This window comes from Quercus lobata, chromosome 3 (assembly GCF_001633185.2).
Source record: "Quercus lobata isolate SW786 chromosome 3, ValleyOak3.0 Primary Assembly, whole genome shotgun sequence".
NCBI lineage: Eukaryota > Viridiplantae > Streptophyta > Magnoliopsida > Fagales > Fagaceae > Quercus > Quercus lobata.
The window spans coordinates 3,911,775-3,939,702 of record NC_044906.1 but is presented as its reverse complement, the minus strand read 5'-3'; the positions used below and the strand labels follow the sequence as shown (position 1 = coordinate 3,939,702).

General features: G+C 35.6%; 2 protein-coding genes and 1 pseudogene across 3 annotated transcripts; 2 read left to right on the top strand and 1 right to left on the bottom strand.

The window, feature by feature from the left end:
- The first annotated feature begins 173 nt into the window (after positions 1 to 173).
- LOC115981829 (sugar transporter ERD6-like 17) lies at positions 174 to 4,921 on the top strand. Of its 2 annotated transcripts, none has more exons than XM_031104213.1 (16): positions 174 to 202; positions 282 to 341; positions 1,094 to 1,153; positions 1,887 to 2,017; positions 2,145 to 2,220; positions 2,305 to 2,369; positions 2,607 to 2,699; positions 2,808 to 2,894; positions 2,974 to 3,058; positions 3,152 to 3,195; positions 3,278 to 3,340; positions 3,420 to 3,479; positions 3,562 to 3,615; positions 4,209 to 4,268; positions 4,377 to 4,491; positions 4,714 to 4,921. In XM_031104213.1, exons 5-15 carry the CDS (start codon positions 2,172 to 2,174, stop codon positions 4,422 to 4,424), a joined length of 708 nt encoding a protein of 235 aa, XP_030960073.1. In that variant the 5' UTR covers positions 174 to 202; positions 282 to 341; positions 1,094 to 1,153; positions 1,887 to 2,017; positions 2,145 to 2,171; the 3' UTR covers positions 4,425 to 4,491; positions 4,714 to 4,921. The 2 variants fall into 2 exon arrangements, with proteins under 2 accessions (XP_030960073.1, XP_030960072.1); XM_031104212.1 differs by having other exon boundaries at positions 4,648 to 4,921.
- A 1,728-nt stretch (positions 4,922 to 6,649) lies between these two features.
- LOC115981831 lies at positions 6,650 to 15,307 on the bottom strand (annotated as a pseudogene).
- A 1,958-nt stretch (positions 15,308 to 17,265) lies between these two features.
- Positions 17,266 to 26,350, top strand: LOC115981828 (serine/threonine-protein phosphatase 7 long form homolog). The gene is made up of 5 exons (XM_031104211.1): positions 17,266 to 17,705; positions 23,146 to 24,123; positions 24,602 to 24,692; positions 24,806 to 25,198; positions 25,411 to 26,350. Exons 2-4 carry the CDS (start codon positions 23,417 to 23,419, stop codon positions 24,959 to 24,961), a joined length of 954 nt encoding a protein of 317 aa, XP_030960071.1. The 5' UTR covers positions 17,266 to 17,705; positions 23,146 to 23,416; the 3' UTR covers positions 24,962 to 25,198; positions 25,411 to 26,350.
- Positions 26,351 to 27,928: the final 1,578 nt, after the last annotated feature.

Here is a 27,928-nt window from a genome sequence, read left to right as displayed (position 1 = left end):
TGGTTTCTAGTAGGTTTTACAAGCAGCATTGGGACTTTATCAATGGCAATTATCCAGGTACTTGGCTCACCTTAAATTTTAGTGGATATAGAATTCAGCTTGATACATATAACAAACCATGTAAACTATCTTTTTACAGATTCTAGCTACTGCCTTAAATGTAATGTTGACAGATAAATCAGGAAGACGGCCACTTCTTATGGTGATGACTTCACAAAATCAACTTTAAGTCTATGGTGTATATTTAAGTTGATTGCAATAAAGTCTGCTAACTCTTGCAGGTCTCTGCTGTTGGAATGTGCTTAAGTAGCTTCCTTGAAGGCATGGCATTCTTCTTTCAGGTTTCTTTTTTAAAACAAATTCAAAGCTTCTCTGTCTGTCATTCTGTTTTCCACCTAAATGAATGATCATTGTCTTAAAAACTTCTGTTATGAACAATACATCTATTGGTTGAAGGAGCTCACTCCATCTTGGTGCTAATTGGGATCCTGGTAATAAAACATAACCTGAAAATATAAATTTTACCTTCTCTAGAAAAAAACTAGACGTTTCTAAACCTAATTTCTCATATTCTGTCTCATTTACACTTCAATGATCAAATAGAATGTTGGTGGTTGGGTTTCTGAAGGGTCTGCGGTAATTGGAAAATCATGTCTTAGATTTCAAGAAGCTCACAACAATATTACTACTAATTTTTAAATTGGCAGTGCTAATTGGTTTGTTGGCAATTACAAACTACCAAAAGACGTGGTTCCCCTTCTCTATAAAAGAACTAAAAATTTCCTAGTTGAATATTTCAGATTCAATTCAATCAATACTTCAACTACAAATTAGAGTTTGAAAGATTTAAGGGGCTTATGGTATTCTAAGCTTAAAAATTGCTCAAATCTTCAGGACTCAAAAAGCCTTTTTATCAGCTATTGTTGCAATTTATAACATGCTCAAACTATGCACTTTCCTATGTTTCTTGTCCTTTCAAATCCTTAAAAAGCAACAAAGGGGTGTTTAGTGTTCTTCTTCACTTCAATACTGGGCTGAGGTTTTGTATATCAAATTTAGGTGCATGTGATTGACTGGCTAATGATCCATGCAGGCTAATTGTGTGACTTACTCATTAGGCTTGGGAGGATTACCTTGTGATATAATGTCAGAGGTATGTCATTTACTGAATTGTGAATTGATTTATTAAAAGGAATTTTGCATAAACAGACAGGGTTTGGCATGTATATAACACTAATTTGAGGATGAATATTCCCCATAAATGTCAAGGGTCCTAAGAGATGGGAGGAAAAACTAAGCTTATTATAAATATTTGGAAGAAATCAGTTTAAAATTCTAGTTTGAGCAATTATATATCCATCATTTGGCATCTGTGAAATTTATAGAGAGGACAATTTTTGTTGTTGCAACTTTATAACCATCATAACAAATGCCATTGCTGACAATAGTACAATCCTCGCCAACTCATTGTCACATTTTTATGGATTTTGATTCTCACACATCAACTAATTCTCATCTCTTTTTTCACGTGTTAAAAAATGTAAACGTTCTTGCATCAATTGTGGATATGTGTGAAATAGTGGATGTGAAAAAGTATGAGAAAGAATTTGTACAACTTTGTAATGGTCCTTCCATACCATCTCTCTCCATTTCTCTTGGAAGATGATAAAACTATTTTTATGTGTCATGAGAGAGAGATAAAGCCTGGTTTGGGGTTTGCTTGTTTGCTTTTTTTTTTTTTTTTTTTTTTTTTTTTTTTGAGTGAAAGAGAAAGGCCTGGTTGGAGAATAACGGCTGAAACAGATGGCATTTATTAGTGTGAGACTTTCATATTATATTCATATGCTAATATGCTATGCTTGTGGTTGTGGCTTCTCTTGTACAAGTGCAAGTACTTGTTGAAGTGGTTAACAGGTTAGGGTTCTCTTTCAAAAGGAAAACAATGCCATCAGACCCAATAATTCAATTCAGAGGATGTTGATTTTCATTCCATGAAAAGCCTAGAGGCTAATCAAGGGTGAGTTGCTGCCTTGTATGACTTGTTTGTGACAACTTGTCATATACTTATCTTCTTCTTCTTTTTTTTTTTTTTTTTTTTTTTTTTTTAACAATTGTCATATACTTGTCTTTTGTTATGTGTGCAGTTGATTTTATGTTCCGGCCTTTCACTAATGTTTTTCATTGGAAATGCTGTTAACTGGCACACCTTGGCTTTAATTGGTATAAATCTTTCTTGGCATAACTTTACCATACAATAACTTCTTAAAAGATAAGTTCTATTCTAATTGAATTTGTTATTTTCAGGTGCCACTCCATCTCTGTTACAATTTGTGGGATTATTCTTTGTTCCAGAGTCTCCTAGATGGCTGGTGAGAAACATTATGCTTGTGTGAAGAAATAGAGAATGCATGCTTTTAAAATGGTTTTCATGGCTTCTTCAACTTGTTAGAACAATGTTAAGTGACTAAATTCACTCCTTCCTATCAGTTTCAGCTTTTGGGATGCTTTCAGGACAAAGCACATCAAAACTTTTATTTAGTTTTTTCTGTAAAGAAAAAGTGACCAGCCATTAGAGTGTTGAAGTGATGAGTACAACTTCTCTGCAGGCAAAACTTGGTAAAGAAAAAGAGCTTCAAGCTTCGTTACAGCTTCTTAGGGGAAAGAATGTGGATATTTCCCAAGAAGCAGCAGAGATCGTGGTAACCTTCCAACTACATGATTTTATGAATGTGTACCTATGTTATAATCTTAACTAGGGGAAAACATTTCTTATTTGTAATGTTTATCAACTTCTTGCCTTCCCATAGGATTATACAGAAAACTTTCAACTTCAACAGCACTCAAAATCTAGCATTCTAGACTTATTCCAGAAGAGATATGTTCATTCCCTCATTGTAAGCCTCACTCATTGTGGAACCTTTATGTTTCATAGCTTGTCCAATCTTTTTATTTGTTTTATTTAAATTTGTTTAGGTTGGACTTGGGTTGATGGCATTGCAACAATTTGGAGGGGCCACCACAATTGCATATTATGCAGGCTCTATATTTGTAAATGCTGGTAAATTAATAGAATTAAGAAATGTTTCATGTAAAAAAAATGCTAATATTAACAAATGAATAAATTATGACTATTACCTATGGTTTATGGTAGGTTTTTCAAGCAGCATTGGGACTATATCAATGGCAATTATCCAGGTACTTGGCTAACCTTAAGTTTGAGTGGATATAGGATTTTGCTTGATACATATAACAAACCATGTAAACAATCTTTTTACAGATTCCGGCTACTGCCTTTAGTGTAGTCTTGACAGATAAATTAGGAAGATGGCCACTTCTTATGGTGAGGACATCACAAAATCAACTTTAAGTTTATGGTATATAGTTTAGTCCATTGCATTAAAGTTTGCTAACTCTTGCAGGTCTCTGCTGCTGGAATGTGCTTAAGTAGCTTCCTTGTAGGCTTGGCATTCTTCTTTCAGGTTTCTTTCGAAAATAAATTCAAAGCTTCTCTGTCTGTGGTTCTGATTTCCACCTAAATGAAGGATCTTCTGTCATGAGCAGGACCTCCATTTGTTGAAGGAGCTCACTCCCATCTTGGTGCTGATTGGGATCTTGGTAATAAAACATAGCCTGAAATATGAATTTTGCCTTCTCCAGAGAAAACTAGACATTTCTAAATCTAATTTATCATATTACACTTCAATGATCAAATAGAATGTTGGTGGTGGTTGGATGTTTGAAGGGCCTTTAGTAATTGGAAATTCATGGCTTAGTTTTCAAGAAGCTCGCAACAATATTACTGCTAAATTTTTTATTGGTAATGCTAATTGGTTCATTGGCAATTACAAACTACCAAAAGTCGTGGTTCCCTTTCTCAAGGAAGGGAATAAAAACTTCTTTGTTGAATATCTCAGATTCTTTACAATCAATGCTTCAACTACAAATTAGAATTTGAAAGATTTTAAGGGCTTATGGTATTCTAAGCTTAAAACTTTGCTCTAATCTTTAGGACTCAAAAGGCCTTTTTATCAGCTATTGCTGCAATTTATAATATGCTCAAACTATGCACTTTCTTATGTTTCTTATCCTATCAAATCCTTTAAAAGCAACAAAGGGGTGTTTAGTGTTCTTTTTTACTTCAATATTGGGATGAGGTTTTGCATACCAAATTCAGATGCCTGTGATTAACTGGCTAATGATCCATGCAGGTTGATTGTGTGACTTACTCATTAGGCATGGGAGGGTTACCTTGTGTTATAATGTCAGAGGTATATCATTTATTGAATTATGAATTGATTTATTAATAGGAATTTTGCATAAATAGGCAGGGTTCGGCATGTATATAACTCTAATTCGAGGATGCATTTACATTTCAGATATTCCCCATAAATGTCAAGGGTACAGGTGGAAGCCTTGTGACTTGAGTCAATTGCTTCTCTGCTTGGATTGTTTCATATTCTTTTAATTTTATGGTGGAATGGAGTACAGCAGGTAATTGTTTATACACTCACTTTGTTATGGAAATGATTTTTATACACTTCATTTTAAAAAAAAAAAAATTTTGTTACAATCACTTCCAATTTTATTAAAACTTTCCTCCTCTCTTCTCTCTAATCATATGTAAATATTTTTGCTACGCTACACTGGGAACATTTTTCTTCTACTCTGCTATTTGTGGCTTGACTGTTCTATTCATTGCGAAACTGGTACCAGAGACAAAGGGGTACCAGAGACAAAGGGGCGAACTCTGGAAGAAATACAAGCATTAATGAACCATTTTCTCTAATTGGAAAAGTTGGGATGATAATGGTGAAGTAAATGTGGTTTAAAGTGTATCAAAATTGGAGAATTTCTTCCTAATAGATGGGAGGAAAAACTAAGCTTATTATAAATATTTGGTAGAAATTAGTTTAAAATTCTAGTTTGAGCAATTATTTTTCCATCATTTGGCATTTGTGAAATTTATAGAGAGGACAATTTTTGTAGTCACAACTTTATAACCATCATAACAAATGTCATTGCTGACAATAGTACAATTCTCGCCAACTCATTGTCACATTTTATGGGTTTTAATTCTCACACATCAACTAATTCTCATCTCTTTTTTCGCATGTTAAAAAATGAAGACATTCCTACATCAATTGTAGATATGTCTGTGAAATAGTGGATGTGAACAAGATAAAGAATTTGTACAACTTTGTGGATAGTCCTTCCATACCATCTCTCCATTTCTCTTGGAAGATGATAAAACTATTTTTAATGTGTCAAGAGAGAGAGATAAAGCCTGGTTTGGGGTTTTGTTAGTTTGCATTTTTTTTTTTTTTTTTTTTTTTTTGAGTGAAAGAGAAAGGCCTGGTTGGGGAATGACAGCTGAAGCAGATGGCATTTATGGCCTGGTTGGAGAATGACAGCTGAAACAGATGGCATTTATTAGTGTGAGACTTTCATATCATATTCATGTGCTAATATGCTATGCTTGTGCTTGTGCTTGTGGCTTCTCTTGTACAAGTACAAGTACTTGTTGAAGTGGTTAAAAGGTTAAGGTTCTCTTTCAAAAGGAAAACAATGCCATCGGACCCAATAATTCAATTCAGAGGATGTTGATTTTCATTCCATAAAAAGCCTTGAGGCTAATCAAGGGTGAGTTGCTGCCTTGTATAACTTGTCTGCGACAACTTTACTCAAAAGAAGCTTTGTCTTGTTGATAACTAAAAGCATTTCTGTTTTGTCTTGTCTATTTTTTCTTTTTATTTAGAAAAAGTTAGAGAAGGAATTATATCTAGTTTTATCGTTAGAACTTCGGACAAGAATTATATAAAATAATTCGAAGTAGGCTAATTAGGTTCTCTCATCTTATTTTCCTCAAAAAAGAAAAAAAAGGCCCTCTCACTTTATGTCATTGATTAAATTAAAGATTAAATTTCATTATTGTTTAGGCTTGTTTTTTGCTCAAGTCACATTGCACACTTTTATTAGGTTAACGGTTTACCCATGCCACATCAGTATTGCACTATTGCTTTACATAAGCAAAAATAATGGGTCTTGGATCAAATTCATATCAAGCCCAAAAGAGTCCCACAGTTTATACAACCACACGGAATGGGCCCATTGATCGGCATCCTCTCTATATCGCATAACAGGTCCACGGACCACATAATTTCTTGTTACTCCTTGACTTCACAGATTGGACCAATGACCTATATTTTCTCTTCAATATAAATTGGGCTCTCAGCATATTATTAATCTTGACTACACATAATGGACTTAAGGCCCAAGTCTTGCTAATTTGCAAAACGGGCTCATGACTCATGTTATTGTCAACATCACACAGTAGATTCATGATCCGCATCTCTCTGTGGCTGAGTAAAGCTCTTGATTCCTTCATTACTGTTAGAACTCTCGTATATTTTATATGCTTCGAAGAAATTTCTCCTAGGGTCCATAATTTGGCACAAGGAATCTATTACTTCTTGCATTCTCTTTGTCAATATTTTTAGATTCCAACCTTTTTATTCTATGACTACATGCTTGCATTCAGTTTATGGCACTAGTCCCCTAGGCCAATGTCACTGTATTCTTTATGCTTGCATTTTAATCCTTGTATCCTTTCACACATACCAAAAGGGAAAGGAGGGGGGGGGGGGGGGAATTGATCATTCAAAACAAAACTTTAAACTGGTATCTTCCAAAAGTTTCAAACATTTATTTTTCCCTCCCATCTGCTAGGAAGAACACACAAATTATAATACACTTTATGTGACAATGTGTTAATATGAGACTCATTTACTACTGTTACTTGGACCTTATCCTATTGCAAATGGGTAATTGATGCTTGTATTTCCTCCAGAGCTCTCCCTTGGTCTCTGGTACCAGTTTTGCAATGAACAAAAGAGTCAAACCGCAAATGACTGCGTACGCGAAAAATGTTCCTAATGTAGGGATGGCCAAAACATTCACGTATAGTTACAAGAGACAGAGAGCAGGAAACTGTTAAGTAAACTTGAAGGTGTCTTAAAATAATCCATTCCATCACAACATTGAAAGTGTAAAAATAATTACCTGGTTTACTCCATTCCATCATAAAATTGAATGTGTATGTAACAATCCAAGAAGAGCCCCATTTCGTAGTAGTCACAAGGCTTCCAGCTGTGCCCTTGACATTTATAGGGAATATCTAAAATGGAAATTCATCCTTGAATTAAAGCAATAAAGCAGCTTGTTTATGCAAAATTCCTGTCAAGAAAATTTCAATAGGATTGAGAGTTCAATAAGTTACACACCTCTGCCATTATAACCCATGGTAATCCTGACATGCCTAATGTGAAAAAGACACTTTCCCCCTGCATGGATTATTAGCCTAACCAGTCAAAATCGTGCATATCAATTTGATGTAGCGGTATGTAAACTGCAGTCCAGAATTTAAGTAAAATAGAACAGTTACACCCCTTTGTTGCTTTTAAGGATTGGGAAGGAAAAGAGACATAAACAATGCCAAGTTTGCGGTGATAATATATTTGGAGCAATTGGTGATAAGAAGGCTTTGAGTTCTAAAGATTTCAGAGTGTAGTGCGGCCTTCAATTTTGTCACACATTCTAAATTCTAGTTTCATCATAAAAAGGATAAAATGTGAGCAAGGAAACAGTGTCTTTTGTAGTTTGTACAGGGACTATGCCAATTAGCACCAAAAAACAATGGAGTGATCTCCTTCCAAACTAAACTCAGAACTACAAGTACCAATAACCCTTCAAACAACCTACAAACTCTGACATTCTAATTGATCATTGAAGCATAAATGAGATGGAATGTGTGAAATTAAATTTAGAAAACTTTTTTCTTTTTTTTTTTCCAATGAAAAGAAGGGGGAAAATCAAGATTTTGGTAAATTGTATTACCAGCATCCCAATTAGTGCCAAAATGGGAGTGAGCCCCTTCAACTGATTGAGGTCCTGCTCATAATAAAAGCTTCAAAACAATGATCATTCATATAAGCTGAAAACAGAACCGTGGATAGATAAGCTCTAAATTTATTTATTTTTGCTAGAAACCTGAAAGCAGAATGCCAAGCCTAAAAGCAAGCGACTCAAGAACATTCCACCAGCAGAGACCTGCAAGAATTGGTATTCTTCATTGTTATCAACTCATCAATGACAACTAAATAGAATTAAAAGCTGAATCTCTGTCATGCTCACCATAAGAAGTGGTCGTCTTCCTGATTTATCTATCAAGATTACACTCACAATACCTGCTGGAATCTGCAAAAGAATGGTTGCATATTTGGGAAATGTATTAAGAAGAATCCCGCATTTACTCACAATTATAATCAGCCAAGTACCTTCACAATGGCCAGCGATGTAGTCCCAATACTTTTTGAAAAACCTACAATAAACCAGATTTCAGAATACTTCTCCCACCCCCAAAGTCAAATATATATTATCATACAGGAAACAATTCTTGAAGCAGTAAGTTTACCAGCATCTACAAATATAGAGCCTGCATAATAACCAAGTGCATTGGGCCCTCCAAATTGTTGCAGTAACATCAACCCAAGTCCAACCTAAACTAAATTTAAATAAAATATGTTACTTAAATGATTGGACAAGCCACAAAAAGCGAAGTGACAATGATTGAGGCTTACAATCAGTGACTGAGAATATCTGCGCTGGAATAAGTCCAAAATTCTTGTTTTTGAGTGTTGTTCAAAGGTTTCTGTATAATGCTGTGAAAGGGGAGTACATGTGAAGTTTGAATTTTTCTCGTCATTGTGCCTTAAAGGTCAATAGCACATAAGAAAATTTTTCTTTAAGATGAGGTTACATAATAGAATCACTTTCATAAAGGCACAAAATTGAAAGGTTACTTTGATATCGGCCACTTCTTGAGATATATCAGAATTCTTCCCCCTAAGACGCTGTAGAGCTGCTTGAAGCTCTATTTCTTTGCCAATTTTTGCCTGCAGCAGAACTCATACTCATCATTTTGCATTCTAATGTAACACACTTTAAAGAATAAACCTCAAAAGAGAAAAAGAAATTAGTAGTCTTTTGATGTTTTCTCTTGAAAGTATACTTTGAAAAGCCCACAAAACATGTTTAAAGCATAAATCATCTTCTTTTTAGTCACAAAATTAAAACAACATATAAATTACATTCCCATCAAGATATTTGGACCCACCAGCCATCTAGGAGACTCTGGAACGAAGAATAATCCCATTAGTTGTACAAGACTTGGAGTAGTACTTGAAAATAAAACCAATTTTATTGTTTTAAGAGATTTCCCTTCAGATCAAATAGTGTAGTTACAATTGAAGGACCAAGAAACAAGTTACCAATTAATGCCAGGGCGCGCCAGGTAATGATATTTCTGATGAAATACATTAGTGAAACACCACAAGCTAGGAGCAACTGCGCTCTTGACAAAGCATTGGTATGTCAACAATGAGTTGGAGGTTGGTTTAAAGCCACAATGATTTCATTATACCTCGTTAGCTGATGCAGATGGTCCTCTAAGATTTTTAGGTGTTACTTCTGCAATGCATAAGAACTTGATCATTATTTTGTGTATTTTAAATAGATACATCAAATGTTAACACAGATAAAATTACCACATAGCAAAAAATTCCAATGCCAATTCCCAATGAAAGTCTCCCAAGATCGAGCCACCAAACGTTCTATATCAAACAGTGAACTCCATTAGTGATTGAAACCCAGCAGAGATAATGTAGAATGAGTGATTCTCTTGACCTGATTCATGTTGATTTTGAATAATATCTTGGCCCTTCCACAACTTCCATGAAAATAACAAATAGAAGTAACTTGAAAAAGAAAAAGAAAAGTAAGATATTAGGTATAATCAGAAGGTTTTCTTTTCAAAACTAGTTTGGAGTTGGAAGTCATTCTAAGAATAGTTCCTTCCATAACATCCTGATGCTTCGTGTGACTTCATTGAGTAAATGCAAGACAAGGTGAATTGGGAGTAAAAGTCAAGAATATTTAACTATCATCTTAGAAAATCAATTTAATTAATCTTCTATATGTCCAGTGTTTACTAAGTGTAGAATTGTTACCATAACTAAAGGGAGTTACTAGCCTTCAAGGCAAAGCTATCAATAATATATTCAGTTATTTAATACTCCCTAATTTTTTCTCAATTTGTTGATTGAAGGTTTTTTATTATAAATCCTGAGGCTCCTAAAAGATTCTAGGGTTATTACAAGTTATAGAAGTTGGTTAGAACTTACAACCCTTTCCACCACTTCCGTTTTGCCTTATTACTTGAACATATTGACAATCAAATGCAGCATAACTGGAATGAAGGACAAGAGAGAACACCTTTCCAAATGCAATGGCGAGCCACCCTACCAAGCTGAAGATTTCAGAGAACCACATTGCCTGCATTACAATAGTAACAAGAAACACACACACACAAAGTTTTTAGCTTTACAAGTTTACAGTGAGCCTTAAGATACAAAATGTGGCAAAATAAACTTACACCTTTCCGACCAAAAAGGTCTGCGATCCTTCCACTTACTAACCCACCAATCACTCCTCCAATAGTCAATGATGAACCAAAAACTGAATACTGCACAAGGCAGAAGAAATGTAAGATAAATGACAGAGTTGATTGGCAACAAAATGAATTCTACTGAAACAAAGAAATTTATCATTTCATTACAGTAAAGTTCAGCACAAAGAAAAAGTTTGGCCATACATACAATTCATCAAAGACGTAAAACCTAGAGGAAATTCAATATGAAGTTGTGAAGAACAAATACACGTGCATCTGTGCAGCACTATACATAACAATTTAAATTTGTTTTTCATTGGTCATATATGTGTAAATTTGTGAAAAATATACATAATATTCACATAAGAATGTTTAGAAACACTGATATTCTCATTATTATGTTTACATATACATATAGTAATGCCAAGAGTGTTGTAACTAGTAATGCCAAGAGTGTTGTAACGCTATTAGCACATCCTGATGTTTCCGACAAAAACATTTAGGATTCAAATCTCTCTTTTCTTAACTATCAAATTATCAAAACAAAATATATATGTATATTCACACTTGCAGAAAAGCTATGGTTTTAATAAATAAATAAAAAAACACACATTGAAAAATATATTCACACAACATATTTACTTTCCCTGTAATATATTGACAAATTAGGGTGCACTTAGTAAGTTGAAGTGAATGATGCCCCTCTGTTTTGGCTTGGGTGGTACTATTATTAGAATAAATGACAGGTTTAAGTTTTACCTTAGCTATAAAAATATATATACAAGTAAACAACATAACCAAGAAAATGTATGTACAAATAAAACATAAGTGAAAAAAGTAGGGTAATAAATTACTAGTACTTACTGCTGCCACAGATATGTCCAAATCTTCTAGGATTCCAGATTCAGCAGGTGATGAATATCCTATCTGTAAGTCAATGATCAAGTATTTGTCCAGACAAAATCAGCAAATCCTGTGGCTAAGGCCCCATGTAGGCCTATATTACCACAAAAGAGTACCTTATGCAATGAGTTTATATCACACTCCTCTTAATACACATGTTACATCAATATATTACTAAAAGCTGAAGCGTAGCATTTAATGTTGCTACGCTCCCATTAAGCCACGTCAGCAACTATGTCATTATCAATTTTTTTCCAATTTTTTTATACAATTTTTTAACATTTAAAGTGAATTAAAAACTCTATTATATTACAATCAAAATATCATATTTAATTTATCTTATTTTTAATTATTCTTAATTATTTTTAAATTTTCAATTCCATTTTAACCTTTCATATCCCCACTACTCTCTACCTTAACTTTTTTCAACCTTTCTCATTCCATTTCAACTTTTCATATCCCCACTACTCTCAATATTAATATTATTCTATCTTTTTATCTTCCTTTATTTTTTACTCTTCTTATTCTTATCCTCATGCTATAAGATGTCATTCTCCCTCTCATTCCATGCATAATTTCTATTTTTCCACACACACAAGCCGCCCCTCTCTCTCTCTCTCTCTCTCTCTCTATATATATATATATATATATATTTTCCTTCAATTTTTGGTATATATATATTTTTTAATTTTAGTGTAACAGGTTGACCATCAAAACATACTGATGCAGTATTGAAAACTCCACCAAATGCATCGCATAAATCAGTTTTAGACTACTAGAAGTCAGTTAGTTTGCTAAAATTGGAATTGACAAATAATCGAGCTTGATACGATTTAGTTTTATATTTTATGTTGTTATCTTTTTTATTCTCATTGGTTGTTAAATGTTATATTATTGCATTTTAAAGATAGTATATAAAAATATAATATTATTTTATTACCTAGCATAACTAAAATAATATGGTGTTTATTGCTATACATTTCATTTTTATTATTTTATTCTCATCTTATTTTATTTAACATTTAAATTTAGCAACATCCTCCATATCATAATTATTTATATTTTGACTCATTTTAAAAAAAAAAATTAAACATATAATATTTTATTCAATAAATAAAAATTGTTCTTATAAAGTCTTCCCATGAAATGTTACAATGCATCAATGGAAAAATGAAATACAAAACAAATATCAATTTAGAAACACTCAATTTAAAAAAAAAACAAAAGAATAAACAATTTTCTTATAAAGTATTCCCATAAAACGTTACAATATATTAATAGAAAAAGAGAATACAAAACACATGCTATTTTAGAAACACTAAATTTATAATAATAATAATATCAAACCAAACATATCATAAAATAATAAACTAATAGTTATGGATGTACTAACTTCATGGCAGCAAAATGGAGTAAAATAAAAATAAAAATAAACGTTACAATATGCGTATTTAGTACATTAGAATTATCATCAAATTTGGGAAAACAATAGGATGTTAACAAAGAGGGAGATAAAGAGATTAGTAAAAGAAATCAAACGTCAATTAAATAAATTAATTAGTAACCGTCAATTGGAAAACAAAGAGACCAACGGCTAAAGGAGTAAAAAATTAATTAAAGATGACCCTACGAATGTTATTATAAACTTTACAATGCAAATAAATAAATCGTTAAATTCACTTAATTAAATCATATAATCAACAATTAAATAAAATCATACAAAATTTTAACTTGAAACTAATCAAACTTTAATCTAGAAAATCATATTTTATTATCAAAACTAAAAGGAAAACGTTCTTTCAGTAATAATAGAAATATATAAGAAATAAAGATGAAAATTTTCAAAATTTTTTTTTTTTGATATTTCATTTAACATTATTTAAAAATAAAAAATAAAAAAAAGTCCTTAAATGCTTATATTCTTCACACACCATGACTTTTAAAATCTAATCAAAGGTTCGAAGAATTTAACTCTCATTTAATGCCTCTATTATGAAAATCAATAGCCAGTAAAATATGACAATAGTAAGAAACGTTATAAATGAGAACATGAAAAAAACTAATTAGCCACTATTATTATGGAATAGATGTCTTTTTTTTATGCATCTAAGAAAATGAAATGTATAGGGTTTACTTATTAAGGTATATGTAAAGATTCGCGTTAAAAAAATATGTAAAGGTTTTTTGAAAAAAAAAAAATTAGATGTAAGGTTTTTATTAACTTAAAAGACAATGAAAAACCAATTTTTAATTACTACAACCGTTACTACTCTATAAATCACACACAACACTATATTCAATATCCTAAATAACATAGTTAGACCCTTTTAGATATACACTACCATATTCAACTTATAAATTACAACCCAAATCAATCATACAATTACACAATCAAAGCATGAACATGTAACATGTATTACCTTCTGAATTATTGCTTGGAATTTTCACAATTATTGAAAGAGAATCTCCAAATTTAATTTTTAGAAAATATCAAGACAAGGTGAATTTTATTCTTTTTAACTTCCATAGAAAAAAAATATTACACACATTATTTCAACCCTTATGGAAAAGAAGATTTACATGTAGCATGCAAAACGTGTTTAATTGACTTAGAGATGTAAAAATTAGTCAACCAACTATGGTAGAATTAAGGTTTCAAATTTTAAATAAAACAATTCTACAATAATAAAAAATTATTTTGTGATAAATATGATTATGAAATACATTACTTTTCATTAAATTAGTTCAAATTACAAAATAATAATAATAATAATAATAATAATAATAATGAGATCACCATAAAAAATAATCGCGCGCAACGCGCGGGTCTGTGACTAGTGTATTTAAAACCCATATAGTTAGATTATCAAAAACCCATATAATTAGATTCCACGTATATGTGAGACATTTATTACTCAAGATTCTACCTCACCCTATAGACCTATTGATACCGTGCATCCCAAAGAAGCAAGATAGTCCCTTTGCTCATTACCAACCTTGCCCTGAGCCAATCTCTTTTACTTCAAAAACAGAAGTCTTGCAAGATGGTCCTCACGATTCCATGCCCCATGTTAATACAATGCACTCCCCCCCCCCCCCCCCCCCACAAAACACCACCCCCACCCCCCCAATCCCACCTCTACTTACCATAATTTTTCAAAACGTTTGGTATGAGTTGTGATTAAAATAACATCCTTGTCCTATTGACACTACTTTATTATTCACCTATCACAACTTGTTATATCAACAATTGTGAAAAGGGTAATGTCCCCAGAGGTATTGATACAAAAATAAGGGTAGGTCAATTGTGTGGTGTAATTAAAAAATCTTGAACTGTCAATTATTGTAAAAAGTAGTAAGGGTTGGAGTGTCGTTCAAAAAAAAAAAGTATCTGTAAAAGAACTCAAAGGTTTGAATTCAAAACCAACGTTCTCAGAACTTGGGACCATTACTGAACCTTATTTAAGACCAACACTGAAACCCACCATAGTAGATAGCAGTTAGCACTGGAGGTTGGTGACTTTGACAGTTGTACTGGACGTTGGTGACTCCCAAAAAAAAAAAAAACAATAGAAAAGTAGATGCTTAAGAAAATAGCAAAAAGTGGACTACATGAGGAAAAACAAAAAGTTTGTTCAACAACATGATGTATACTATAATTTTATGCTATGGTACTTACAGCACAGCCAGTACAGAATGAGCCACAAAGTGCGACCAGGGTGCTGAGTACAACAACAGGTGTGGCAGTGGCAGAGGCACCAGTTGGTGTTATATCTCCACCATCTGTATTGGACTGTGCTTCGAAATTTGTAGAACTTTGTAATAGTCCTTCTTCCATGCCATCTCTCTCCATTTCTCTTACAACGGAGAGATAGAGAGAATTACTGTTGGAGATTGTTAGATGAGATAGATTGTTATGTATGCTAGAGTGGATGCGGAATAGGAAGCATAGAAGAGGAATACTGAGAACACGAGGGTTACGTGGTTCAGCCTTGACGGCCTACATCCATGGAGGAATCCCTTAAGGGCTACATCTTTATTGTATGAGAGTGTAGTACAATAACCTCTTGTGTTACAATGAACCCTAACATGAGTATATATAGGCGACTAAACCCTAGACTACTAGTACAAGTAGGAATGGGCTTGGGCCTATTACATTGGGCTAGTATGTCTAATATATATCTCTAACACCCTCCCTCAAACTCAAGGCGGAATCTCGATGAAGGCTTGAGGTTGGATAAGCATGAGAAGATCACTTAGAGATGCCTTGAAGAATGCCTTTAAAGAAACCACAATGAAGAATGTGTCAATTGTCCAATTTCGGAGCTTCAAATGAAGAAACGAAGGCCAAAATCGGAATCTATGCGAAAAACTGAGTAAAATAGGCCTTTTTGGAAATTTTGACTTCTGGTCAAAAGTCAACGCAAAAAGTCAAAATCAACTGGTCCAGAGTCAAAGTCAACAGTCAAAGTTCTCACGGGTCAGATCCGGGTGGTCCGGGTCGGGTCGGTCCGGGTCAACGGTTAGCTAGGTGACGTGGTGCTGACGAGACGACACTGCTGACGTGGCTGATGACGTGTCGCTGATGACGTGGACTAGGCGTGCGTGGCGTGTGTAGCGTGGCTGCTGACGTGGATTAATGACGTCATCATATGACGTCAGATGACATCAGCAGAATTGTTGGTGCGTGGCAGGGGCGTGCACTGTTCACCGGCACGTGAAGGAGCAACTAGAAACCCAGGTGGCGCGTGTTGCGGCGTATGACCACCAGATTCTCAGGCCAAGTAGATCAGTGGATGAGGAGGCCTTCATGGTGGCGCGTGTACCAAGAAGACGATCTGAAAGTGATGAATCTGAGACGGCACGTGGGAATTTTCCGGAGGCTTTTGCGGCGCGTGGAGGCGCGTGGCAAGGCTTTGGGTGACCGAATTTTTGGGTTTTGGTCGCGAGAGGCCGAGGAGCACGTCTGTGGTGTCGGTTTCGACAGGCGAAGGCTTGATGTGCACAGATCTGAAAAGTTAAGTCACGGCTTTGCTTGAGTTTGTGGATCTTGGACTCAGCAGTGAGCTGTGGTGGCTGCGAGATGCCATGGAGTCTAGATCCAGCAGACAAGCATATGTGACTTCTGATGGTGATGTGCACGTGAGAATCTTCTTTGTTGTGTAGAGATGTTTGTTTGTTAGAGATATATACTAGTACAAGTAGGAATGGGCATGGGCCTATTACATTGGGCTAATATGTCTAATATATATCTCTAACATAGATCATAGGAATTATTAGGACCGAAAAATTATATTCAAAACGCTTTCGTATGCTTATTGGACCGACGCGGACATATGAACAATTTGGATAATGTGTATTCAATTCACAGAAGTAAGTTTCTTCAAAAAAAAAAAAAAAAAAAAATCATAGAAGTAATGGAGCCCACCAAAGCAAATTCCATGCTTGTGGGTGTGGTTTCTCCGGCTTCTTCACTTGCCTATTTCTTTCGAAAAGAAAGTTTATGCCATTGACCCACCATGAATAGGAGAAGACAATGATGCTTTTTGTATGGAATAAAAATCATGCAAAGTTGTTTGTAGAATTTGTAAACGGCGAAAATGGGTAATTACCCATAAAAATCTAACTATTCAGTTAGTTGGTCCGGTTTGAAAACAATTTGGAATTCTAGCAACTCGAGCCTCAGAGGCTCGATTTTGGACCTCTAAATCGAGCCTCTAAGGCTCGGTTTACGTGCTTTGACATGGCAAAAAACACGCTGGAGTATACGTGGAAATCGAGTGTCTGAGACTCGATTTCCACGTGGAGTAGACATGGAAATCGAGTCTCAGACACTCGATTTCTAATAGGAATTTTTTGAATTTAACGCTCTCTCCAATCTAACTCTCCCTCATCAGTCAAACCCCTCTCTCAGTCTCCGACCCACTCTCACTCACCCTCTCCTTCTCTCACTCTCTCAGCGTCACTGTCACCGTCACCGACGCCGACCCACTCACCCACTGACCCTCTCAGCCTCACCGGTCTGACCTCTCACTCTCTCAAACCCTTCTCTCAGTCTCAGCCTCACCGACCCACTCTCACTCACCCTCTCCTTCTCTCACTCTCTCAGCGTCACCGTCGCCGACGTCGGCCCCAACCCACTCACCCTCTCAGCCTCACCGCTCAGTCACCCTCTCACTCTCTCCCTCACCGACCCACTGTCGCACGTCCCTGTCACCCTCTCTACTCTCTCACTCGCCCTCTGTTGTAACTCAGTCTCCAGTCTACGCGGTATCTGAAAGAAAAAGAAGAAAAAAAGGTGAGTCCCTTATGCATTTTGCAATGTAATCAGTTCATTTTTTTTTTTTTTCTATTTTGGTTTCTGTACTGAATTTGTAATAGAGGTAAAATATTCTTGTTTTACCATTAGTTTTTAATGGTTGTTGTACTGATTACTTAATTAACTACATATCCAGCAAAATAAATAAAAACTGTGTACTCCACTTGCTATAAATTGGTATTTTAAGTTGTTGTTGTTTGTGGTATGATATCTTCAGTATGTGAGTACTCCCTTGTGAATTCCTCCTGTTGGATGGTGTTATAAACTTTAGGTGTTTTTTGATTTAGAATTTCCTTATACAATATGCTTTTCTTAAGCATGTTGTCATTCTTGCTGAATGTTTGATGGCAATTGATAGTTTGGTGGTTAATCCTGGCTGAATTTAACCATTTTCTAATTATTGCGAACATTTAAGAAGTCAACGAATTGTGGTTATTTTTACTTATGAAACCATTTTGGAATATCAAATTTTATTTTCAACATTTTCTTTTTTCATCAGTGAATGTTGTACGCAATTTTATTCTTTTTTCATCTGATTCGTCACTGTTTCTGCTATTGATCTCATAGAATTCCTACACATCCAGAGTCCATGTGTCTTTCTTAACTGATTATAACTAAGCAATAGTTTGCACATACCCATTTTGCTATATTGGAAGCTCCCTTGAAATCTGGATTGGGATATAATTTGCTAAGGATATGTTTGTGAAGGTAATGAATTACTCGTTTTAGTGAGTTTGTGTGCAAGTTTTTGTCCTAAAAGTTAGGTACATTGTTTGGCACTGAGTATTATTTTCATTATGTGACATAAGACTAAGAAGGCGGCAATAACTTTGTAATAATTCCTCTGTTGTTTGTATTGAAAAACTGAAACTTTTACAAGTAATTTCATGATGACTAGTTATACCACAATAAAATTATAAAGAATGTCAGAAACTATAACTTTGTAATTATTTCCTAAACCAAAAACATGATATTGCATTTTGCCTCTTATATATCATGCATAGGTGACTAGCATGCAGGTATCTAAACTGTATATTACTGTAATATACAGTACTTCACCTTCATGACTATGATTTTAGGACAATGATTACGTTCTATTAGTGATAGATATGTAATGGTGGTTGCATAGAGCTAGTGGCACTACCAATAGTTACTAGTCCTGAAAGTTACGGTCCAATATTTCTTGTATTATGGATACTGTACAAGGCAAGTACTGCAAAAATATATTGAAGATTGGAAGCACATTGCATGCAATCTTCTGGATTAAAGTTTAAAAATGTTCATGAGAACTGCTCCATAATTACAGAGCAAGCATGATTTGTCATCTATCTCGAATCTTGAGTTAACATAGCTCAACTAGGGAGCACATTCCATTCAATCTTCTAGATCAGCCTTTTCAAATGTCCATGAATCTAACTGCTTCATAATTTCTTCTATTCGAAATTGGATAAGAGTTTAGTATATCTAGGATGGTGTTGTTGGTTGAATCAGCAAGCCAATTTAGCTGTGAGACTCCGCCAATGTGTGTAGGGTCCAAATTACCTAATCTGGTTGCTGATCTTGTGACAAGTGGATTATGAGGATATTTGGTGCTTAATCTTCTTAAAAATCAGCCCTAATAAGTTCCTTATTACACTGGATTGGAATTGTAGTGATTAAGTCCAAGACCCTATTGATCTGGACAGGATTGGGGAATCGGGAATGCTTTGCTTGTAGATAGAGTTTGGGAAGGATTGGTATTGATGGGTTTTCCCACGCCTTACAGCCAAGGTGTAGGTCTTTACCTCTTGGAATTAATTTCCACTGCCATGAGCTCTTGGAGGCTACTTTAGTTGCTCTGAAGGATTTGCCTCTCAAGTATTTACATTAGAGCATTTTCACCCATGGTGTTTCTTCCCCATTATCTTCCATACGGCAAAACACCAAGTCTCCCACTTTAGATTTACACAAGGAAATCCCAAGGTTTGAGGTATAGAGGCCTACCCCACCAAAAATATCAAAGCAACCCATTCATTTTAGAGCAAACAGATTTTTGAAAAATTGAGAGAAGGCATAATATAAATTGGTGAGGCTACTACTATTGGCCTTGTTAAACAATCCCTTGATATTTGGGATAGCACTTGTCCTTCGATCTCTAGATTTGACACTTAATCTTTTCCTCAACTTCATTGAGAGTGTGGCTGCTTGACTTGTTGTGACATAGGGGAAGGCCAAGGTATTTTGAGTGGAAAGGTGCTTTTTTGGTGTTAAAGATGGGAGCAAATCTCTGTGGCTTTTGAGGAATTTACATTTTTGATAAAAATCACATTTGATTTCTTCGCATTAACAGAATGACTCGACCATAATTGAAATTTCTCTATGCAGTATTTGATAGCTATAGCTTGGTTTCTTTCAGCCTTAGCAAAGATTAGAAGATTTTCAGGGAATTTTAATGATTTACACTATTGCAAGACCCATCCTAGGGGGAAGAGGAGGGGGGGGGGGTGAGGACTAACATTAAAAGCTGGGTAATAGGGAAATAGGGTTTTATCATTTCAAGTGACTAGAAAGAGAGAGATAATGAGAGCTAGAGGCAGCCAACCAATGACCAGGCTTGGTTCTCAATTGGTATTCACTTTGTCTATATCTCTGTGCTCCCTATCTTGGGAGCCAATAATTTTGGGGAGGATCGTAATGGGATTTAAATGTGGTAAAATTGGCAGATAGTATTTCTCAAATGCATGTATTGAATGGCAGAAGTTGACATTTTGATTACAGGAAGAAATCTTTTTTAAGACCTAACTTCCAAATTCATTATGGATTAGAATAGTAACTAGGTAAGGCTGCCTACAATGACCTCTCCCAGACCCCACACAAGTGGGAGCTTTGTACATTGGGTATGGCATTTTAAAATTTGGGTCTTGGTGCGACGGCAAGGGCCTTCCACCAAACATCACAGGTCACGGGTTCAAATTCGAGAATCAGCCTCTCCAAAAACAAATGTGGGTATGATTGCCTAGCATGACCTCTCCTAGACCTTGCAAAAGTGGAAGTTTTGTGCACTTAGGTATGACTTTTTAAGAAAATAATTGTGCACATTTGGATTTGTTAGAAACTAAAAGGGATATAAAGGGCTGCCCAAAGTAGGCATGTCTCTCTGTGGAACTCCCTGGAGTAAGTCCTAGGCGTTACTCAAAGGAGTAATGCCTTGGGCTGTTACTCTATGCCTCTTTGCTCACTATTAATGAGATGGAGGCTATAGAAACCCCATGAGAGGTATCCCAGATCACAATTACAAAATCAGCATATCTCAGTGCGTTAGTGTTGGCGAGGCTCTTAGGCTGATGGTCTAGTTTGTTTCACTCTTGTAGTGTAAAACACCATAGGTAAACTGATTTGTCATGTATCACTCAAGCTGGAACGTGGCACAAGTTTGAGTTTCTGGTCTATGCGGAGGCTAGGACAGCATAGAACAACCTCAAAGCTCCTATGAGACCACTAGTTTAAGTCAAGAGAGGTATGTTGAAAATTTGGAAATAAAAATTCTGTTGCTTAGTCTATGTTTCTTTCAGAATTATGTTTCTTTAGGAATTAGAGCTTGCATAACTCAGCATTTGTACCAAATGAATGAATGAAATTTATAGTGTAGAAAGTTAAACCCCAAGAACTTAATTTCAGTGAAATCTCACTAGGTTTTCCTAACTAGGACTGACTTGCAGCAGAATACAGTGTGACAACACTGACTTGGATTCTCTATAACATGACTTAAGAGTCAAATATTGACACTGAATTTGTGGTATAGTTGGTCAATATATTGACGCTTAAATCTGGAAAATTATGGGATTTTTAGAATTCTTTTGGTATGTAAAATTTGGGTTGGAAATGGGCTGATATGCTGTGATAGTCACTTAGAATACAAGACCTTTGGACACTTTCTCAGTTGGTGAGAATTGCCTTGTCAGTATAGTGCATATGAGGTTTACAAAAGTAAATAAACTTGTAGAACAACATGTTTGAACTTGGGGCAGTGGATTGGAACAAATAATTAGAGTTGAAGTTATTATGTTAGATTTGAGTTCAATATATGTTAATTGATAAATAGGAGCATATAAGAAATTCTTCAAGCTCTTTAGACAAGGAAGTAAGGTCATTCTAGTGATTACCATTAGTTAATGCTGTATCTTAAGCTTTCGAGGTAAGTAACATATATTAAATGCTCTGAAATTTTTTGTTGTTGCTGTAAATCTTCTACTTCTCAACTTTCTTTTGAAAAAACTACAATTTAGTATTTTTGAGCTAATGAGTTTGTCAATTTACTTTTAGCAAATGTACTTCAATAGAAATCATTATTTGTGCCCTATTGTTCTAAAATGATATCTGGTCATACTTTCAGGGCCAAACACTTTGTTTTCTATATTTCATTTGCTAAAAAATTTCCTCAATGACATAAGTAATATAGTTTTTGGATAGATTATTAATGTTAAATTATGATATCTATTGTTAGAAAGAAAGTAGAGGAATTAATAAACCCAAAAGAACTCTTGAAAATTGGCTTGAATTCCTAATTTTGACTTGGTCAAGCATTTAGGTTTTCTTGGTGTGAAATTAAAGTTGATTTAATTACGTTTTTTTTTTTTTTTTTTGGTTGATATGGGAGGAAAGTTTGTTCCTTGTCAAAGAAGTAATGTTATAATTCTTGTTGATTGAAGAATAGAAGTTGGACCCTCATGTATAGAGAATATTGTAAATGGTTTGGTGGCTCTAGTCCAAGTGTTATAAAGGGAGAGGAGAAACTCTTAAAAGTTCATTCGATCCATGTTATAGTAATAAGTTCATTCGATTCATTTTCCTTGTTTCATTATGTATTATTATTGACAATATTTCTTTCGTTGGCGAAAATGGGTAATTACGCATAAAAAACTAACTATATAGTTAGTAGGGCCGGTTTAGAAAGTATTTGGATTTTTAGCAACTCGAGCCTCAAAGTATTTGGATTTTTAGTATTTGGATTCTTTCATTCAAAAATTAATTTATTTAGTTGTTGATATGAAATCAATCATATTTATTAATACATTAGTTTCTTTTTTCTTTTTCTTTTTTTATGTTCCTAAATTACCCTTTAATCTCATGTTTGATAGTAAGTTTATCAAAACCCTTCATTGTATTGTGGTATTTGTAACTAAGCATTATTCTGTGTGTGATCTTCTTCTAAAAAATAAAAATAAATACAAAAACTGCGTGTGTTCAAAACTGTAACCTTAAAAATAAAATCCTAAGTCTAAAAAGCTTTGTGTTCATATTGGCCTCTTTTGGTTTAGTCTTTCATCTTTTACTGAATTCTCATTGTACAAACTGGCTTTAGTTGCTCTAACTCATACCTATATATTTAAGCATATTGTGTGTTCAATTTTGAAACTAACTGCTTATCATTCTTCTTCAGTATGGCTGCTGCAAATGCTGGACGGATTGACTATACACAGCCTGGACCCATTGACGACTCAGTGTTGTCACAGCAGGCGACGCATCAGTCCGAAGCTATTTGGAATGGACGGATAAAACACTCAACTAAATATTTACTTGTGCACATGCATTTAATCCATACAATGTACACGTATTTGTTGTCATATATTAATCCATGATTTTGTTATGTGCAGGATCCAGGGTCCATTACCTGCCGTAGCCATAGTTCAGAGTTCTCCAAGCAACCTCCAATGGTGGACGACCGAGTGAGGAACATCATCAATGCAGTTGGTTTGAAGGGACTCCTCTGGGTCCCGAGTAGAGAGATTGACAATGGCCTGATAACGGCCTTAGTGGAGCGATGGCGGCCCGAGACTCACACCTTTCACATGCCACATGGTGAGGTCACCATCACATTGCAGGATGTGGAGGTTCTTCTCGGGCTTCCTGTTGATGGTGACGCTATAACAGGGAGCACACAAAAAACTTGGGTGGATGTGTGCCGGGACTTCCTTGGCTTTCGACCTGTAAATCAAAACAACCATAAGCAACTTGATGGGCAGAGGATTCTCATCAACCGGCTTTTGGAGGAAGTTGCTAACCCATTGCCACCTGATGCTGAAGAGGATCAGCTGCATAAGTACGCACGATGCTACATCCTAGCGCTATTGGGGGACACAATATTCATGGACAAATCTGGCGATAGGGTGCATTTAATGTGGGTGCAGCAGTTGGAAGACCTTCACAACCCACGGAGGTATAGTTGGGGAAGTGCTTGCCTTGCATGGTTGTATCGAGAGCTATGCAGGGCAAGCGAGGACACCAGTCAGATTGGTGGGTGCTTGCTGTTGCTCCAGTATTGGGCATGGGCCAGGTTCCCCTATTTGTGCCCGACAGTTGAGCAAGGCCCGCCAGTGGGTGCTTATGGTCCTCCAGTACGTGGTCCACTATCCCTGAAGTAAGTCTCTACCTCATACTGTTATAACATACTGTTATGTGATCATTACCAACCCCACAATCATGTAACTTGATTTTATTTATTGATTTTAAAGGCTTCTAGAAATTTTTTATGTCAACATAACAAAATTTTAAACCGAGGTTCAATGTATATGATTATGTTAATCTACTATAATTTTGTGACTCTCAATATAGCTAGTTTGTGCTTTGTCTTTTAAAAGGGCCGTTTCTTATTCCAGTGATATTATTAATTAGTTTAATATCTTTAAGATTATCTCAGTAGTTATATGTGATTACATTATCTTAGTTTTATATTGATATTGATATTATTAATTAGTTTAATATCTTAGTTTTAACATCCAATTAACATAAATTGCTACGTTTCAGTTTTTAGTATTATATTGATATTTAATATATGTGATTACATAATAGTTTTAAGATTATCTCAGTACTTATTGATCCCTTCTTCTTGATTGTAGGTGGTTGTGGGTCCCAAACAAGAAAAATAGGCCCGCCCACATCTTCAGGGGCAGGTATCACGAGCAACTAGCTTCCATGTTGCCAGACCAGGTATGAAAATGCCTTATTTTATGCTTTTACGAACGTCCATATAGGTTTCGTGAACTTTGAAATATAAACATTGTTCCCTAATGTATTGTGTACTTCTTTTTTGGCTATTGTAGGTGGTGTGGCAGCCATATGAAGCTCATTTTGACGACCTCCCGCCGTGGTGTATTGCAGGGAGGGCCGTATGGACGGCAACGGTGCCGCTTGTATGTTTCCACCTAGTAGAGAAACATACACCGGATCGTGTTGTTCATCAATTCGGGATGATCTAAGAAATTCCCCGCAATGTTAACACTGACAGAGTGCTTCATGGCATTGATTTGAGGGGGAAGATCGGTGTTAATTGGATGTTGAAACATGCTGTGCATATCCTTGAGTGGGGTAATCGCTTTTATCGGCGTTGTGAAGCAGTGCTTGGTGATATGCCTCCACAGCATGAGTACCACGACTGGTTCAAAAGGGTGACTCGGAGGTTCATCGATAGGCCTGGTGCTGTAGTGACTCTGCTGGTAACTTCTCAATGTCTTCTACATGTTACCGTATTTCTTACCATGAAACCACTGTTTAGAGAGCATGATGTTTGTTACTACATTTTTTGCTTAGCACTTCATCTCCCTTTAATTTTCAATTATTAGTAGCAGAGCCAACATTTATTTTATTATCAATTGGCATTGTTGATTTCGTATTGCATTACTAATATGTGTGGTTTTTCCATGTGCAGATTGAAGGATACGTTCGTTTGTTGAGGCGTTATCCAGTGGGCACGGAGGACTACAACGACATTACTGAGGTACTGACGGCAGTGCAGGCGATGACACGTGTCCAACCTCCTATCCCTGAGGCCCCGATTGAGGAGGCAGCTATGCCTACCGGCCCAAGCACGAGCACAGCTCCGGCCGGATGTCAATCTTGTCCGCCTGTTGCTACCCCTCAGCTTGTCCCTACCCCTGATCCCTCTGCATCCATCCCACATGCATCCGCCAGCCCCACCATCCCTTCATCCACCCCACATCCATCCCTTACCGTCACCATCCCTTCACCTAACCCACATTCAGCTCCTACGCCCACCATCCCTTCACCTAGCCCACATCCAGCCCCTACACCCACCATCCCTTCACCCACCCCCCATCCATCTCCTTGCCCCACCATCCCTCCACCCACCCCACTTCCTTGTATGTAGGTTAATGGCCGTAGAAGCTAAAGTGAAAGTAACGTCAAAGAAGTGCCCTCGAATAGATATTTCATCCTACCAAGCAACTATGCGCATATTAAGATAAATGACTGTTGTCTAGTTGTCTTTATTTCCTATATCCTTTGTAATATCTACATTCTGAGTTGGTCTAAATTATTTGGCCAATAAACCATAGGCTTGATGATGGGTTGTAGAAATTAAATGGAAAGCCCTTTTTTTAGGGGGGGGGGGGGGGGGGAGGAAGGTTTTGGTGTTTTCCTATGACATTGCTGTAATTGTAAGACAGGCAGTTTCAAAGGGGTGGCAAAATGTATCAAATAAGTACTGAAGAAAGGGACCCTTTAATGCACAATGTCCTTTCCAACCAATAAAGATGAGTAACCTAATTAGGTTTTTGTCTATTAGTGAGGGGAAGGAAATGTCTTTATCAAAGTACCATAGGATGAGATTATCAACCAAAAAAAAAAAAGTACTAGAGAATGAAAAAATCCACTCGTTTGTTAGTGGTCCACTTATCTATAATGAGCTTGCTCCATAGTTTGGGGGTCTGCCAAGTGCCAAAGATGGACATATTCTCTTTTCATTTGATGTGCCTCCCCTCCATCCACCATATCATGCTTTCATGCTTTTATAGGATTTTTAGGATATCTACGGTAGAATGTGAAATAGTTAACCAATTCTTCTTTTCAAAAAAAAAAAAAAAAAAAAAATTCCCTATGTATATGTGCATTCTCTGCTGATCAGTATTTGGGCTTTAGAGATTTAGAGGTTTGTGCATTCTCTTCAAATATCTTTCAAACTGTTGACTTGTATCTATTCATTCTTAAACAATCTGATTTGCAGGACTCTTGTAAAGATGGAATTCAAAGAGATGCTGCTTATTTTCCCCCACGTCCTACTGAACAGTCACATGTTATGGGGCCATCCTATCCTCTGATGGTTTGTACCCTTTAGTTGCCTAAGCTCTTGGTATATGATCTTAGCTAGGGAAGTAATTATGTATATATCTCACAGACTACTGTATGACTCTTTCTAGGTGGGGATTCAATCACATGCAGTGGATATTAGTGCGGCTACTTGAACATGAGAGGTAGGGTCCAAGGAAACTGATGAAAAGGCTGATGAGGTTCTAAAGTACGATATTTTGGATTGTTGGACGCCAGAAAATCACTACGGATGGACTGAATCTGAGTGTTAAACATGTTGGGTTTAGACCATCTATAATGATTTTCTGGAGTCCAACAATCCAGAATATCCAACTTTAGAACCTCATCAACCTTTTCATCAGTTTCCTTGGACCCTACCTCTCACATTCAAGTAGCTGCACTAATGTTGGAGCTAATTTGAATGAAGGTTTTGAAACCTTAATTGAATAAAAAGGTATGCTTGTTTCCCAAATATTGCAACCTTGAATTAGCATAACGAGATTTTTATCAGAAAAACAAACTCGATTTATATTTATACAGCCGTAGCTTCAAAATTTTTGTAGGCTTTTTATGTGGGTGGTTGATAAATGTACCTTGATTTTAACTGAAGGAGATTCAGCTAAGGCTCTTGCAGTAAGTTGTTGTGTCACTGTGCAGAGTATTTTAGCATTAAAGTTAGCTCTATTGGGTTTCACTTTGTATGATTTTTGACTTTATTCATTGTATTACAGTTGTCATGAAGCGTCATACGCTGCTTGAGTCACTTTGATTTCCCAATGTAATTATATTACATGTAAATTTATCACACCCTTTTTTTTACATAGAGTAAAAAAATTCCTATATCAGAAAGTTAAGTGCTTTATGGCGAGTCTGCAACTTCTATTTAGTTATCAGGATGTCATTTAATCAATGTTTTGGCTCAAATGTCATGGCATTGTAATGGGTGGATATGGTTGTCATGGGATGCTAAATACTAACTTATTTTTCATTTCTTTTGTTATTATTCTCTTCATTTAGGAATTAGGATGGGTGGCTAGTCATTAAGATTGATGGATTTATTTAAAGTTGATTGCATAACACACAAATATTGCATCTAATCAATTGCAGTAATTTTATTTTAT

Bases quoted from the DNA above. Each gene is read 5' to 3' on its own strand.
- LOC115981829 (XM_031104213.1), top strand. From the start codon at position 2,172: ATGTTTTTCATTGGAAATGCTGTTAACTGGCACACCTTGGCTTTAATT. The intron at 3,480-3,561 runs GTTTCTTTCGAA...TGTCATGAGCAG, and splicing joins GCTTGGCATTCTTCTTTCAG to GACCTCCATTTGTTGAAGGA. The intron at 4,269-4,376 runs GTATATCATTTA...TTTACATTTCAG, and splicing joins CTTGTGTTATAATGTCAGAG to ATATTCCCCATAAATGTCAA.
- LOC115981828 (XM_031104211.1), top strand. From the start codon at position 23,417: ATGGTGGACGACCGAGTGAGGAACATCATCAATGCAGTTGGTTTGAAG. The intron at 24,124-24,601 runs GTAAGTCTCTAC...TCTTGATTGTAG, and splicing joins CGTGGTCCACTATCCCTGAA to GTGGTTGTGGGTCCCAAACA. The intron at 24,693-24,805 runs GTATGAAAATGC...TGGCTATTGTAG, and splicing joins CTTCCATGTTGCCAGACCAG to GTGGTGTGGCAGCCATATGA.